General features: G+C 44.4%; 2 protein-coding genes across 4 annotated transcripts in view; both read right to left on the bottom strand.

The window, feature by feature from the left end:
* CYFIP2 (cytoplasmic FMR1 interacting protein 2) overlaps window positions 1–3,650 on the bottom strand; it is a 151,511-nt gene extending 147,861 nt beyond the window's left edge. For 2 of the 3 annotated variants that reach the window (XM_077137523.1, XM_077137525.1), the window contains exon 1: window positions 3,563–3,650. The gene's annotated coding sequence lies outside the window, so the exon portion shown is untranslated. The remainder of the gene's footprint in view (window positions 1–3,562) is intronic. The other variant, XM_077137524.1, reaches the window with a different exon arrangement.
* A 6,056-nt stretch (window positions 3,651–9,706) lies between these two features.
* The window catches only part of ITK (IL2 inducible T cell kinase), a 72,914-nt gene continuing 65,956 nt past the window's right edge, over window positions 9,707–16,664 (bottom strand). The window contains exon 17 of the mRNA XM_077137522.1: window positions 9,707–14,427. Within this exon, the coding sequence (XP_076993637.1) occupies window positions 14,356–14,427 (72 nt within the window). The 3' untranslated portion in view covers window positions 9,707–14,355. The remainder of the gene's footprint in view (window positions 14,428–16,664) is intronic.

The following is a 16,664-nucleotide window of genomic DNA, read 5'->3' as shown; positions in this document are numbered from 1 at the left end:
CAGACTCTGTGAAATGCAAAGGGCCTTTCAATTTTACATTGGTTCAGTGGCACAGAAAGGCCACGGATTTGCCTTCTTAAATTGACACACAATATATAGCAAGTTGTTCCTTTAGTAATGGAAGGCACCTATCCAAAAGGGCCACACATTCAGGGACAACCTTCTCATATCTCTTTCCATGCTTTCTTCTACTCAGACTAGGATTTACAGACATCATCTCATCCATAGTCTCCTGTGATGACAGGCAGGTAACAAGCTGGGCAGACTGAGTTTTGTCGCTCAATTTTTATAGTCAGAGAGGTAATGGTTGGCCTAAAGGTACACAGTAAACAAGGAATAAGTCCAGTGTCCTAAATGAACTGCACTGCTCTGTCCAGAGACCAAAGCCTGCCCTCAACATTTCTGGTCGGTTGCAAAATCCTGAGTACATACAAAGGAAAAGGTCCTTCCTGACCTCTGAGTGTTGAAATGTGAGAACTAGCTCTGAGCTTCTGCTCAGCTTATTCCCTCCCCATTCTCCCTGCCTATCAAGTTATAGTCATCTTCGATGTGCCACTTAAAAGCACTCCATACCTGAAGCCTTTACTGCCTGCCATGCCTCATCACTTTTTCCTTTGGCTACCTTTTACAGGTAAAACCTGGAGCTGGGTTTCTTGGTCAGAGACCAGTTCCCTTCATAAAGCAAAAATTCAGGAAAGCTCTGGTGGTAGAGGGTTGGTAAGCGCTATGGGTTAAACATATTTAAGCCAAATTCTTAATGATTATGTAATCAATATATTATAACAAAAATAGTACTGTATGCTAGACACTCTGCTTAGCATGCTTGCGAATCTCTCATTTAACAGGAGCATCCAATTAAGTGTCAGCTCCTTCTCCACCACAGCTGACCTCCCACATCACTGCCTAGAAGCCAGCAGCACCCGCCACCCTCTCCCACCACCTCCAGTACTGACACAGGGTCCATCTCTGGACCTGAGACATGGCTTTGCTTCTTGGAATGAAAAGACCAAAGGCCTTTCACAAAAACTCTAATGAGGTGACTGATGTCTGGTTTCATCAACTACCAAGTGAATAATTAATACGTGCCAGAAAAAAAAAAAAATAGACTCATTGTTATGGTGACCACATGGAGGTCACCATTTTGTGAAGTTCTTGGTGGAACCCCAAGGCCAAAAGTGGCCCAAATAAACCTCTTTGAGCATGCAGGCCAATCCTGAAACATGAAAACTAGAGCCCTGCTCTGTTTTCCAGGAGTGTGTCCCCAACGTTGATTAGCTTGTTGCCTTTTCACCACCTAATTCTACTTGCTGGTCAATGACAGCAGCAGAGGCCCACTGAACACCTGAGAGGACACGATATATCAGAGGGGACATGCAGTAATCTCCCTGGGCCCTTTTCTAGTTTTTATATTCATATCTATTTACTTCTCTGGGCCAGCCTCAGATCGAATCTGAGAAAAACTCTCCAACCCTAGTGGATTTTATACCCACTCTGGGAAGTCAGTAATCTTGGCCTAATGCCTAAAGCAAGCTTTTTTTCCTTTTCCATTTTCCAGCAGGGACTGAACAAGGCAGGCTTGGGTGCCTCCGGAACCAGTCAGAACTGGCCAGGAAACATAATAAAGAAGCTTAGTGAGCAGAGAGCTCCCGATCCCAGCCAGAGGCTCAGTGCACTGGCACTGAGTGAGCAGAGACACCAGCTTGGAAAGCAACAACATACTCTTCTGGTGGCTGGGAACTGCCCAGCATGTGGCAGCCAGTGCCGACCTGTAGTTCTCTATAGGAAGTTTCACCTCCCACAAGTGGACACTGGGTGCTCAACAGATGTCTCCTGGTGACAATGACTCTGACCAGACATGCATACACTCCTACATATTCCTGCCCTCAGGGCCAAAACTGCCCTTGCAAGTACACAGAGCTGAAAGCTGCTAGAGGCTGTCATTTCAGGGACAGCTGCCCCCCACCCCCCCCCACATTTCCAGCCTGCTGTCTGAAATTCCACCATTAGAGATGTCAATATTTTCACTTAGAGCTTCGTTTCCCATTAAAATGTCTCCACCCTTTGTTTCCTTTCTAGTCAAATGACTTCTCAAGCACCTGCTCTTAATCAAGTGAGGAAGTCTTTTGTATTTAAGCTCTTCAGAAGGAACAGGTTCACAAATTTTGACTTGGGAGAACTTTGACTTGGGAGAACCGGGGAAACACAGGGCATTTACGCAAGTGGGGGTGGGAGTCCATAGAGAAGGGGTCTGGTGGTGGAGAAGACTTCAAGGCCTTCACAATCTTGACCAAGAATATGGACCTAGATTTTCACCCTCCAAGATCTGAGGGCTCTGGGACCCAACTTGCAACGTGACCTGTGGTCAAGAGTATGCTGAGATCCGCTGCCTTACAGGGGATGCAGGCGGGAGGTGGCAGAGGGGAACGCGGGCGTCAACACTCTCCTGATTTGCCTCTCATGCCAGCAGGACTGCTCCAGCCTCCCTGCCCACCTGTGAAGGTGCAGACAGCCAGGAGCTGATAGGAAGGGGAGCTGACTGCCCATCAGCCTGAGTGAGTTTCCACCCTGCTGGGGAAAACAGGCAGGCAGAGGTCAAAGTCAGATTGCCTGGGCTGGGACTGGGCACCTGGGCACTCCCAGTGTTCTTCCCAGCCCCATCCTTCTCCTAGCTATTCTTCAGGCCCCGCTGGACCATACCGGCCCCCACCCCAAAACCACTGCACCCCCTTCTCCTCCTTTATAAATAGGCCGGCTTACCCACTGAGGGGAAGGGCTGTTCCTGACCAGAGGAAGCTACTAGGTAGTTAGACAGGTAGGCATCTTCCTGGTTCTTCAGAGCTCAGAAAACCCAACCTTTCTCCCAGGAGTCAGCCCCCTCATTGCATTCTCCCCACCTCCTCCCCCGCCCCCACGCGGCCGGGCGAGAGAGGATCCGGTAGGCCAGTAGGCTTCAAAGCGGGTCAGAAGGGTGGTGCCTCCTCTTCTCATGAAAGCGCCCCACTCCCAAACGTCTCCGCTTCGCCCCTCGCCCCACCCATCTCACATTCACCGCAGGGCGCTCGGTGCCCGAGGCAGCTACCAGGCGGGCCCAGGCTGGTCTCGCTGGCCCTGGGGGAGGTGACGGTGGCCCCGGCGGAGGCGGCCCGCGGCACCTGGGCGCAAGGATGTCGCCGCAGCGGTGCTGGCGGCCGCTGCAGGTGTCTCGGGTCCTCAGGTTTAGCGCCGCCTCCTCTCCCGCAGGCGGCTACGGCCCAGGCCGCGCACCTGCTGCTACTGGGGCCGCCGCGCCCGAGCTCCGCCGTGCGCCCGCGCGTCCTTGCAGAGGGCCGGCGCGTGCGGCCCAAGCTGGGCCGGAGAGCTAAGGGAGGCGCCCCGGGCCCGGGGCCCGGACTCCGGGGACTGCCGGGGAGCCCCCAGGCCGCTAACCCGGGCGCGGCGCCCAGTGCCCTCCACGGGCTGGGAGATAAGATGCCGGCTCTTCGCGCGTCCTCACGGCCGCATCCCGGTCACCATCAGCATCCCGACCCCGGATTGGGTCCCCAGGCCGGGGAATGGCGCTTACCTGGGTTTGCGGCAGGTCCAGGGCCAGGGCCCGAGGCTACGGCAGGGCCCCACGCCGGGGCGCAGGATGCTCTGCCGGGCTCCGCTCTGCTGGCGGCCCCGCTCGGCCCCGCCCCGGGCCCCGCCCCGCCGCCAGCCGCGCTCCGCCTCCCTCCCGGTGCCCGGCCCGGTTGCCACCGCGGCTGTCACACAAAGAGCAGGAAATGGCTGCGGCGAAGGGCTCTCGGTACCCCTAGCGTGCATCTCACGAGGACCAGTCGGGTTCCCAGGCCATCCTGCCGCCCTGCTGCCGGGGAGGAAAAGGGAGGGATGTTTTTACCCCATGTCCCCCATTTCCTGGGACCCACGCTACAGCAATGGGGGATCGCAAGCTCGGACCCGTTCGAATTTCATTATTCTCACATTATTCCCAAGTGCTCATTTATTTAACCAGCCTTCACTGAGCACCAATTTTGTTTCAAGCCCCGTGCCAGGAACTGGGTATGCACTGGTGTATAGAAGACAGGGTCCCTGCCCTCTTGGAGCTTATCTCTACCAGAAGAGATGGGCATAAATTACATCTGGGAGAAGGACTGGAAAGAAAAGGAATAGGGTGAAATGATAGAAAATAAACCTGGGAGTTGATGGGGAGGGCGGCAATCACACTAGTTGAGGCTAGTCCCTAATGCTGCTCCTTTGCTCCGGAATAATTTCCCCTACCCTCTTTCAGTCACTTTGGGCAGAATCCCTGAAATTGTTACCTCTTAAGCACCAGCGTGCCCCAGCTTCATCCAGTTAGAATTGGCTAGTGAACAAAAAGCAAAAATACGGTAACAGGAAACCTTCCTGGCAATGCCTGGGGGCCCAATAGCAACTGAGAGGATGTGTACCCACCCTTCTCTTTTAAATTTCTCTGGAAATTTATGGCTTTCCAAAGAAACAATTTTCATTGAGATGCAGCCTGGTGGACCTTCAGACCAGATTCAAGTCAGGCTGAGCCTTGCTTGTCCTAGCCTTGAGACTCCAGGCCAGTCAATTCACTGCTGTGTCACGAGATGCCCCTCCTCACTCACAGGTAAGTAATTTGAATGCATTTGAGACATTTTAAAGTGTATACAGATATAAGGGATAAAGTCTTGTTTCAAGGAGACCTTTCTTAAATGTTTGCCTAGGATTCACAAATTTATACTTTATCACTCTGCTATTCCTATTAAGGGATATTTATAGAGGAGCCACACTGTTCAAGGATCAGAAAAGACCTTATGTAAGTCTTTGCCCTTGCTGATTTTGCATAATTCCCAAGTGCACAGAATTCATAATCCTTGGTAATTTGATATTACGTTACTCATTCTGATTTAAATCCCTATTTCAGAAGGATGACATACACATACACACACACACACACACACACACACACACATTTCTGTCCCTGATGCCATGTGAGAAAGCTGTGGGGGAGTTTGTGGGGGATGATTTTAAGAACGGAAGTAAAGTTTCGTTTTTTTAAAAAAAATTGTTTTCAACCTTGATCCTTGGGATTTTTGAGTATCAGTAATTACCAGGACTTAACAATGAGAATCCTAATAAAATGGATTTCATTCTAAAAGACATATTATTTTGGATGTTTTCTTTTTCTGGAAGACATAGCTCACCCTGCTGTTCCTTCCTTGTCTTTTCACCAATCAGAATAAATTGCTTAAAAACAAAGAATATCATTGCATGCATACTTGGTTAGATCTTAGGCAACAATTATTCCCTGACCCATGAATTCTATATACGTATAAAGGAGAAGCCATATGGTTTGATTGAAACCATTTTGCTAGAAATGCAGAGATTTGTCTTTTGGTCCTAGTTTTGCAACTAATAGAAGAGTGACCTGTTTCTCCATCTATAAAATGCAGTGAGTTGGCTTTGCTACAAAGTTCCTACATGTGGAAAATTGCATGAGTTAAAAACAAAGGACAGATCCTTTCCTGGCTTAAAGCACGTCAGTAGTCCCCACTGTTCTCGGGATGAAGCCCAAACTCCTTGCCATGGTCTATCATGGACTTCATAATTTGGCCCCTGCCTTTCCAATCTTTTCTACTTGTGACATGCTCACTATGTTTCAGCTAAAAGAAATTTCTTCTAGTTTCCCCAACTTGGGGTGCACAGGTGGTTCAGTGGTAAAATGCTTGCCTTCCATACAGGAGACCTGGGTTCAATTCCCAGACCATGCACCTCACCCTCCCCCCAAGAAAGAAGAAGAGAAAAAAAATAAATACTAAGTCTCTTAGTTCCCACAATTTGCTGTATTTTCTCTTGTCTTTGGTCTTTGCCCGAGCTGAGCTTTTTGCTTAGAAAGCTCCTTTTCTCTCTCTTCTACAATTTTCCCCAGTTTGCCTATCTACTCCTCTTCATCTGTTGGTTATCCACAAAGATGTTACCTCCTCCAAGAAGCCACCTGTGATCCCTCCATGCCTTGGGTAGGTGTCTCTATCCTGGACTTCTCTATCATGACTTTTATTATGCTGTGTCACAATTGCTGATTTGCTTGCCTGCATCCATCATGAGACCATACAATCTAAGAGACAAGGGACTGGGTCTGCCTTGCTCCCCACTGTGTCCTCCAATCCTAGCACAGAGATTGGTAGATGATGGGAATGTAATCAAAATGGCCTACATGAATAATTGATAGAAGAAATGTTATTTTCCACTTTGTCAGTGAAATTTGTAGCTGTCTGTGTACTGCCTTCTTATTTCCTTCAAGTCCCACACTGATTTGCACCCTCAGCAATAAGAAAATTGCAGCTACCAAGTGAGAATTGCTCTGCCACTTGCAAAACTTTGGCTCATGCCTTGTGGTTCCATGTGAAGCAACATGGCCTTGGTTTTAGAAAAGGCTCACAGTACTTGGAACATCTAGGTTGTCTGCATTTAAAAACCATCAGCAGACCCTGCTTATTAGAAGCCAGCAGTGGCGTATCTGGAAAGGACATGGGAATTCGTTCTGGAGAGAGAAAATGTAAATAACAATTATGGCTAAGCTATACCAGTGCATTACCCCATTTGATTTTTCACAGTAGTCCCATGAGGAAAATATGATCATTAGTCCTATTTTATAACTGAGGAAACTAAGACAGGTTAAATAACTTGCCCCCTATAGTGAAACCAACACTGATGCTTTGACTGCTATTATAAGCATCCCCATGTCCCCTCTTCCAAACCAAATCCAGATATTTATCAACACTTTTCCCCAAAACATATTTAATGCAACTCATAAGGATGCATTAAATTAAAAGTTAAAAACAGCTAAAAAATTAATAGCAAAAAGAAAGAAGAGAAAAAATTCAAAAAGAGATGGAAAGAAAAATGTGAATAGTACAAAAATTATATGCCATGGTCTTGCTACAATAAGCTTACACATTTTTTGTTCTGTACATTCTTGTGGTTAGCAGGAAAAGAGAAACTCATGGTCAGTTACACAATTCACATTGCCCATTAGATAAAACCTGACCATTTGCTCAAAATTGCCTCATTTTACAGGTGAAAGAACTGAGGCCTAAAAGAGGATGTTATCCAAGGCAGGGCTGAACTCAGACCCCAGGTCCTTCCATGGGAAACCAAAGGGTTGCCTGCCACTGTCTTTGAATCTGAAATAATTTATTAAAGAATATATACATATATATATATATATATATTTTTTTTTTTTTTTTTTGCATGGCTGGGCACTGGGAATTGAACCCGGGTCTCCAGCATGGCAGGCAAGAATTCTGCCTGCTGAGCCACCATGGCCCACCCTAAAGCGTATATTTTAAACTAACATTTATTGAATGTTTATATGGGGCCAGTGTTTGTGCTAAGTACTTTATATGGATGGCCTCATTGCACTGCATTCTCACAAAATCCTAAGATTTTGTTATTTTATAGATGAAAAGCCGAGAACTGCATTGTGGCTGGAACATTGCAGTTCCCTCCTGGGCCCTTTGGAACTAACTGCATATCTTCCCTTTTCTTCCACCTTTTCCTCACTTTGGTCATTTCCTGCAACTTCTGCAGAACTGGCCTCTGTTGACGATCAGATCCTTTAGCACGTAATTGGATAACAAAGAACATTTTATCTTTATTTGAACAAATACTATTTACAATAAATTTGGGTAAGGACTGATAGTAAGGTCAGAGCATATTCTGAAAGGAGTTTGGAATGCTGGGTACAGCAAAGTTAAGGCACAAAAAGAATGTGCTGTCTTAAGAGGCTAGCATAAATGACTATAAAATCAGTCCACGGAACAGTTGAAGGGGACAAACAGGCCTGGGTTCAAGACTCCATTCTGCCACTTACGGAGGGTGGGTCCTTGACAGTTAGTGATATCCCTCATTTACTGAACCTCACATTGTTCAATTGAGGTAATAGTACCTGCTCCTTGTGTTCTTATGGAAGTTAAATGAAGTAAATGTAGAACACTGAGCAAGGAATCAGGTATATAGTAAGTGCTCAAAAATGGGAGTTGTTATTTTGATTATCATTATTAACAGGATTTGAAATTTGGTATAAGCCAGTAGGAAGAATGCAGGACTTGGAATAAGATCTAAGTTTTAATTTTTCTTGTGTTGTTGAGTAGTTCTACAACCTCAGGCCTGTCAGTTAATCTCTCTGTGCATCAGATGTAACTGTCCTCTGTCAGGTGAGACACACCCCTGTCCCCCCAACATCCCAAAGCTGCCGTAGGGATCAGGTATGGTCTTAGTTGGGAAAGTGCTTGGAGAATATAGAACAGATGGCAAATGAATGTTTATGTTGGTTGTCTCAGCCTATAGATGTTGCTACTCAAAGTTAGTCTTTGAGAAGATGACCAGGGACTGGAAAGTGCTCAGTGGTTCTAGATGGGTGTAGATGGATGTGGGTCAGGGTGAGCCTAGAAGGAGGCGAATCAGAAACTACTTGGCTCCTTCAGCTGTATCTCTTGTGACTGTAGCCGGTACTTGTTGACTTTGGGCCTCAACCTCAGGGGAAGAGGTTGGAATACGATGTGCTTTTATGCTTCCTGGTTTCTCTGCCTGAAATGTCCTTCCAGGCCTTCTCCTCTTTGGAAATTTCCATTTAACCTTCAAGACGCAGCTCAATATCATTTTCTTTGTGAAGCCCTCCCTGGTCTCTCTGGTTTTTCACTCCTTTCTCTGTGCTCTCACTATACTGTGTCTGTAGCTCCATCTGAGAACCCACAACAGATCCTTGCGAGTATTTGTTTAGGTGTTGGATTTCTCTTTTTTCTACCCTGAGAGCTTCTTAGAGGAAGGATTGGCATCTGCACTTGATGTCTTCTCTTAGCCTCTCCAGATTCACCTCACACTTCTCACCCTGTTTGACCTCTATGGGCCACCCTGATGGGCTTCCAACTGGGCTCTGCTACCAAGAGGCCCCAGTTTGTGATGGGAAGAAGGGAGGAGGGTGGGGTCAGGGCATTTATTTCCCTGACTTCCTCCTTGTGAGGTCTCCTTGGGCATCCTCTGTCCCCCTCACTGAAGGTTACCACTCCTCTGAGGGCAACCTTGTCCAGGTGACCTTCCTTCCACGTTCAAGGGACCACTCCCTCTCCTCACCCTTCAGGCCTAGGGCTGGTAACTGACCTCAGCTGTATTTTCCTCTGTACCATTTCCTGTGGTGTCCCTGCACCCTGCCCACACCTTGTAAATAGTCCCTTTGTAAGTAAACCCTCCTTGAATTATCCTAATTTGGGTATGACATTTTTGGTCCCTAAGTGATAAAATATCCTATTCATCATTTTAGACCTGCACCCAAATGAAGTGCCAAGCACATAATAGGTGATTGGTAACTATTTATGAAATAAATGAATAGTCTCTAAACCTCTTTCTAACAGTATCTGTATGAATCTGTTATTATACAAGCCAACTACACTGTAAGTTTTGTCTTTCACTGTCATTGAAGACATACTCATACACACACACACACACACAAAGTGCTGGGGGAGGGACTTTGTTACACCAAATTCTCACTATCTTCCCCAGAGCTACCCCAAATAAACACATAAACCAAAGTAAAAACATGTGCTTTTTGTGCAAATGCAGCATCAACCCATAACCCTCTCCTTTGATCAGACCACCTTCCCGATCCCTCTAATGAGGGAATCTGGAGCTCCCTCTTCACATTCTGACACTCCCACCTTGTTGGATGGAGTATGTTGCATTTCTTCCTCAGAATGGTGGGCCTGTGTTAAGAGATTCCAGGGAGAGTAGGGCCTGCTGATCTGTTCATTGAGCTCTGCTTTAGAAGTTTCTCCATCTAGATCACTTGCCAATGGGATGCAAGCCCAGCAATGAGTCCTAGGGAGGCTTTCTCACTCTACTTCGTAGAGTTCTCAGCACTAACTGGCTCCTATAGTGGATGTGGGCATTTTCGTGAACTGAAAGAAAAGGTCATGTGCAATACACCAAAATTGTAATAATCTGGCCTTTATTTCATGGGGATTTTAGTGGGGGGGAAACCGCTATTCTATGCCACCCAGTAGTAACTGAAGAACTCAGAATTACAATGTCCACATCACCTACATAGCAGAAGACTGAATGAGCATGACAATAATCTAATTACTAGGAACAAGGCAAAAATCATCTCCACATTGGTTTCTCTTCCACCAGTTTTGCCTTTCTCCAATCTACATTCACTGCTGCTGCCAGAGTATTTTTCTAAATACAAATTTGACCTTTTCTCCCTGCTTGATGACATCCTTCCATACCTAAAGAGTAAAGTTCTAAATTCTTGGTCTTTTACCTTGGTCCTTGCTTAGAGATATAGCCTAAGCTTCATCTTGCCCATCCCTTCTATCTCCATCATCCCTGCTCTTGTCTGGAACACACACACACACACACACACACACACACAAACACACACACACATACACTAATGCTCTCACAATACTGAACTGATAATATTTTCCCAACACATTATGTTGTTCCCTCTACCTGGAAGGCATTTATCTTACTCCTGCCCACTTACTTGCCTAAAAAAACATAATTAATCTTCAAAACTTAGACAGCCATTACATTCTTTATGACAGTGCTGCTTTAATGTGCACATGATCTCCTATGGAGCTTGTGAAAATGCAGATTTTCATTCAGTAGGTTTGGAGGGAAACCTGAGAATTTGCACTTCTCCCAAGCTTTGAGGCTGCTGGTCCAGGGACCACACTTTGAGAAGCAAGCCTTTTGAAAGTTTCCCCTGATGTTGGTTAGAGCCTTCACCTGATAGAGTTCATCACATTTTCTCTTTGCTTCTCTCTTCTTTGAACATTTCTCTGTTGTTGATCTAATTGCTATATTATAATTTAACTTGTTTGTGCATCTGCCATCCCAACTAGACCAAGAGTTTCCTGAAAATAAAGACTGTGCAGTTTTTCATCTTTGTTTCTACTGAATTTGGTATAGTGTATGATACACGGAAATCATTTTATATAACTTATTGAATGAGTGCTATTGAATACTATGTAGTCTTTACATGGAAGATGAAACCATGTAATCATTTTTGATTTAAGGAAAAGTTTTGAGAGTTTGATATTAAAATAAATATGGAACCCAGGTGTGCTGGTTTGAAAGGATGTATGTACCCTAGAAAAGCCATGTTTTAATCCTAATCCCATTTTGTAAAGGCAGCCATTTCTTCTAATCCCCATTCGGTATTGTATGTTTGAAACTGTAATTAGGTCATCTCCTTGGAGATGTGATTTAATCAAGAGTGATTGTTAAACTGGATTAGGTAGAGGCGTGTCTCCACCTATTTGGCTTGGGTCTTGATTAGTTTCTGAAGTCCCATAAAAGAGGAAACATTTTGGAGAATGAAGGAGATTCAGAGAGAGCAGAGAATTCTGCAGCACTATAAAGCAGAGAGCTCACAAGCCAGCACTTTGGAGATGAAGAAAGAAACAGGAAGCCAGGAGATAAAGCTAGCAGATGACACCATGTTCACCATGTGCCCTTCCAGCTGAGAGAGATGCCCTGACTGTGTTTGCTATGTGCCTTCTCACTTGAGAGAGAAACCCCAAACTTCATCGGCCTTCTTGAACCAAGGTATCATTCCCTGGATGCCTTTGATTGGACATTTCTATAGACTTGTTTTAATTGGGGCATTTTCTTGGCCTTAGAACTGCAAACTAGCATCTGATTAAATTCCCCTTTTAAAAAGCCACTCCGTTTCTGGTATATTGCATTCCGGCAGCTAGCAAACTAGAACACCAGGCTACACATACCATATTTATTAAAGCATACAGCTTTTCTTTGCTATATCCAACATTTAATTTAGTTCACTCTACAAAAGGGAAGAGATATTCATAATAGTTTTATCTTGAACATTAGCAATGACTGTACACTAATAAATACTTCATCCTAACCAAATATAAATACCCAGTATCAGAAGATGCAAAATGCAAGAGCTACACAACGTGACTGGAATGAAAAATGTGTGCAAGGGAATTCTCTGTGAACATACTGCACTGTTTTCAAAATGTGGGAGGAAAAAACCAGGCAAGAAGCCCATATTTGTGGAATAGGACACTGGGAGCTGAACAGTATACATGTGTTCGGTTAAGGCCTCAATGAATCTGAGCTTGAAAAAGATAATGCCATATGGAGGGGAATTTTCCAAACCAGACCAGAGAGATCAGTTGATTCTGATGTTTTCCTTCTAGACTGAACATCACAGAGATCATCTTTAATTAAGGGCTCCAAAAAAGAATGCACAAAATGCCAAAAAGTAAACATAGATAATGTTGGATGGCTTAAGTAACATCATATTCTGAATGACAGAGTTTTATCTTAGGCTCCCAGTTTCACAATAATTATGGTTAACAGCTATGCATCTGAACCTCAAGATGGCTGAACTATCACAAGCGTTATAAAGAGCCTATTGCAACGGCATCTGATCATTTTTCTATAAGGATTATCTAAACCCTTTAGGAAAATTAATTCCCTCTTACATCAGGGAATACCCCTCTTCACAAAGAGTCCAAGAAGACAACAGCCCAAAGTTGATCTGATGAGCAAAAGGAAGCACTTAGGCTCTGCAGGAAAATCTTTTAAAGCTACTTTGAAGCTCATCTATAAATGGCTTCATATAACATGACTCTGTGGACTGGGAGAATCAAAGGGTTAATTAACTGAGTAACTCCAAGGTCAATAGCTATGACTAAGGTGAGAAGGATGCAGATGAGGAAAAAAAACCTTATCCCATGTTGGAGGGCCAGTGCACCAGCCATAATGTTCTGTGTAGGGCAATGTCGCTAGCTGGTGTTGTTTTTGGCTTCTTTATTGGCTGCTGTCCTTATCTCCTCGGCAATTTCTTTTGTCCTCAGTAGGAGGCATCATTTAGTAGATATAAAAAATCTCTGATTGAATCAGACTTGGGCTAGCATTCCATCTGGACTTGCTAGTCTTGTCACTTTGCCTCAGTTCTAGTATTTATAAAGTGGGAATATTAACATAATTTCACAGGACTGATGTAAATTCAGGGTGAACTGAGATTCTGTAGGTAAACCTCATAGCTAAGTATATATACACTTCCTGTATTTTAAATGCTTAATCCGCAGTAGTCATCCTTGTGCATCTTGGGAGCGTTAGACTGAGTGCCTGACTCACTTTTCATCCAGATGGCTGAAGCCCAGAACAGACTCCTTGCTCCTCTTCTAGAATTTGGAGAGGCTTGAAATCTCAACTTGAAAACTGCAAAACCCTAGGGGCTAAACAAGCTTCTACTGCCCTTCAAGGAGGCCACTCTGACCAGCACAATGATCTACCATCTTGATGAGGGTAGGATAGTGCAGCAAGAGGGGGCTGGTTGGTGGGAGCCAGACAAAAAGGTGATCAAGTCCACAGCCACAGTCAGTATTCACAAGTAATCGTTTCCTCCTAGGATGCCTGGAGAAGATGTTCTGCAGGAGTGGGGGCGTAGTTACCTGCCTTGCTTAATACTAGAGGTGAGCATGAGAGTATTTATAACTGAAGGCCTTTCTTTGTACCAGTTGGTTCCCCACCATCAGTTGCCCTCTTGGATTCCTTCCCAGACACCAGATATCCAACACCCCAACTGTGGGATCTGAATTATTTATCCCAATCCATCCAACAGAGCTTACCATACTCCTCTCAAGAAGAGAGATAGCAGTGTACCCTATAAAACCACGTGAAGCTGCTTCTCAGAACATCTGACGTCCAGTGTAAAAGGCAGTTCCATCATCCTCCACGGCAGGAAGCTGTGTCTCACCGTCTTACAGCATGAGAGCCACAGAACTCGGTCTTTCTGACTTTAATTAACCTAATGGTTTTCCTAGAAGAGGAGTCTTGCGCTTTGTTACTTTGCCTGCACATCTTGGTATTCTGCATTGCTGAGTCAAATAAAAAGTTCTTGTGGCCCATAAGCTTTAGACTTATGTTTAACAATAATAACAAAAAATAACAATCTGGGCTCTACCCTTGGCTCTTCTTTTCGCTTAAAAGTACAAGAAATGTTGTCTGAGAATGGCCAGATTGAGGTCTGCGCACCACATCTGACAAGAGGCCAGAGGGAGGCCAGAGACGTGGCTATGCCGCTGGCCCTGCTCCCAGCTCGGTGGCTGACCCTCCTGCCTGCCTGTGGCCCAGCTGCCAGGTCCTCACAAGGTGCTGCACTGTGGCAGCTCAGGGACGGGTGTCACATCTCACAGGGTGCTGCACTGTGGCAGCTCAGGGACGGGTGTCACAGGCTGGGCTGCCTCTTGTGGTTTTTAATGCTCTGTGGAGGGAGGACTTCTCTCCACATTCAATATCTACAGTTTATGGCCTCGCCCTGAGTCTTTGCTAAATTCCCGATTCTGCAATTTCAGCCAGTTGACCCAACAGGCCAGAGAAGGGCGGCCGGTCTTCTGGTCTCTGGAGAGAGAATGAAAGAGTTGTGTGAGTTCCTTGTACCTGTGTGTGTCATGGCTAAATCCAAAGCAAATGAGAATTCAATAGCGATACGCTCTGTTGATTTTTAAATGTTTCCGTATATATTGTATCAGAGGCTTTTTGTCCTAGTTGTTAACAGCAGGTATTCTGGGATCAGATGTTCTGGTTTTGAATCTCAGTTTTATCACTCATAAGTGTACAACCTTGAACAGGTTCCTTCACCTTTTTGAGCCTCAGTTTAGTCATTTGTAAAATGGAACAATAATAGTATCTATCTGATAAGATTGTTGTGAGAATTAAATAAAATCATGTACAAATATGTATTAAAATAAGTGTTAAATAGCACAAAAATGAAATACAATAAAAAATATGAATAGAATCTATATGATGAAAACCACTATATTCTGATGAAAGAAATCAACAAAGATCTAAATAAATGGAGAAGTATTCCATTGACATGGATAGGAAGATTCAATATCATTAGGATGTCAGTTCTTCCCAACTGGATGTATAGATTCAATGCAATCCCAGTAAAAATCCCAGGCAGTTTTTCTGTGGATATAGACATACTGATTCTAAAATTCATGTGAAAAGGCAAATGGCTTGAAATAGCCAACATCATACTGTAGGGCAGTAGAATGGAGGCGGATACTACCTAACTTTAAGTTATTATAAAGCTACAATCCTCACAACAGCATGGTGTTGGCAAAAGAATAGACAAACAGTCGTGGGAACAGAGCTCAGCAATACAAATACAGTCAACTGATCTTTTACAAAGGAGCAAGGGCAAGTCAATGGAGAGAGGAGAGTATTTTTAACAAATAGTGCTGGAACAATAAGATATTCATACAGGCTGCGGGGAGGACTTCTGGATATAAACCTAACACGTATCACAAAAAATTAACTCAAAATGGATCATAGACTTAAATATAAAACATAAAGTTATAAAATTTATAGAAGATAACATTAGAGAAAATATTGGTGACTGGGTTTGGTGATGAGTTTTAAATAAAATATCAAACCACAAAAAAATTGATGCTGGACATCATTAAAATCAAAACTCTGCTCTGTGAAAGACACTGTTAAGATAATGAAGAAACACACCACTGAATGGGAAAAAATATTTGCAAAGCATATTTGGTAAAGGACTTGGGTCCAAAATATACAAAGAACTCTTAAAAATCAACAATAAGAAAACAAACTAACTGATTTAAAAATGGGTAAAAGTGGGGGGTGCAAGGGTAGTTCAGTGGTAGAATTCTTGCCTACCATGCAGGAGACCTGGGCTCAATTCCAGGCCCATGCACTTCCCAAAGAAACAACAACCAAACAAACAACCAAACAAAAATTCAACAAATGGAGCTGCCAAAAGGGGACACTCACATGGAAGAAAGAATGAAATCTGACCCCCGCCATTCAGCATACAAAAAAAAAAAAAATGGGTAAAAGCAACTCTGCAAGTGAAATCATTACCCTCCCCCCTACATGGGACATGACATCCAGGGGTGTAAGTCCCCCTGGTGGCATGGGAGATGACTCCTGGGGATGAGTTCAGCCCTGGCACCATGGGATCAACAATTTCATTCTGACCAAAAGGGGGAAAAATGTAACTAATAAAGTATTGGTGGCTAAGAAAGTTCAAATAGAGTCGAGAGGCTACTCTGGAGGTCACTCTTACACAAGCTTCAGTTAGACATTGCTACCTATCATAACTTGCCAACCCCCAACCAAAACCATTCCAGCCAATCCTAAAGAACACCTAGAGTAATAGATAAGATTCTTCAAAGGTTCCATGCCCAAGGGTAACTTGCCAGAAACCTACAACCTCCAGATGGGTCCCTGGACCACATAAATCCTGAAATGCAGAGGGGCCAGCCTCTCCAGAACATCAACTAGTTCCATCTCCCTACCCCTTAATATTGACAGCCTTTCCAACATGAAAAAGTTAGAATGGGAATAGTCCAAATACCCCTAAAGAGTGAAAGAAAGATCAAAGGTGATGGTGGAGTTATACAGGGAAGATAGGGTTTAACAAATGAGTATGACTCCCGAATCATTATATGGATATTTCTTTTAGTCTTCAGTATCTTAGAGCAGCTGAAAATAAAAACCTAAATTTGTGGAATTGTAACCCATATCAGACTCTGAAATCTGTGGGGCAGCCTGTCACCCAGCTGTGGGGTAACTTAGGCGTCTGGGGATGTCCAGAGTAAGTGACT

The sequence above is a fragment of the Tamandua tetradactyla genome, chromosome 20 (assembly GCF_023851605.1).
Source record: "Tamandua tetradactyla isolate mTamTet1 chromosome 20, mTamTet1.pri, whole genome shotgun sequence".
In the NCBI taxonomy this organism is placed as follows: Eukaryota; Metazoa; Chordata; class Mammalia; order Pilosa; family Myrmecophagidae; genus Tamandua; species Tamandua tetradactyla.
This window is presented reverse-complemented; position numbering and strand designations above follow the sequence as displayed.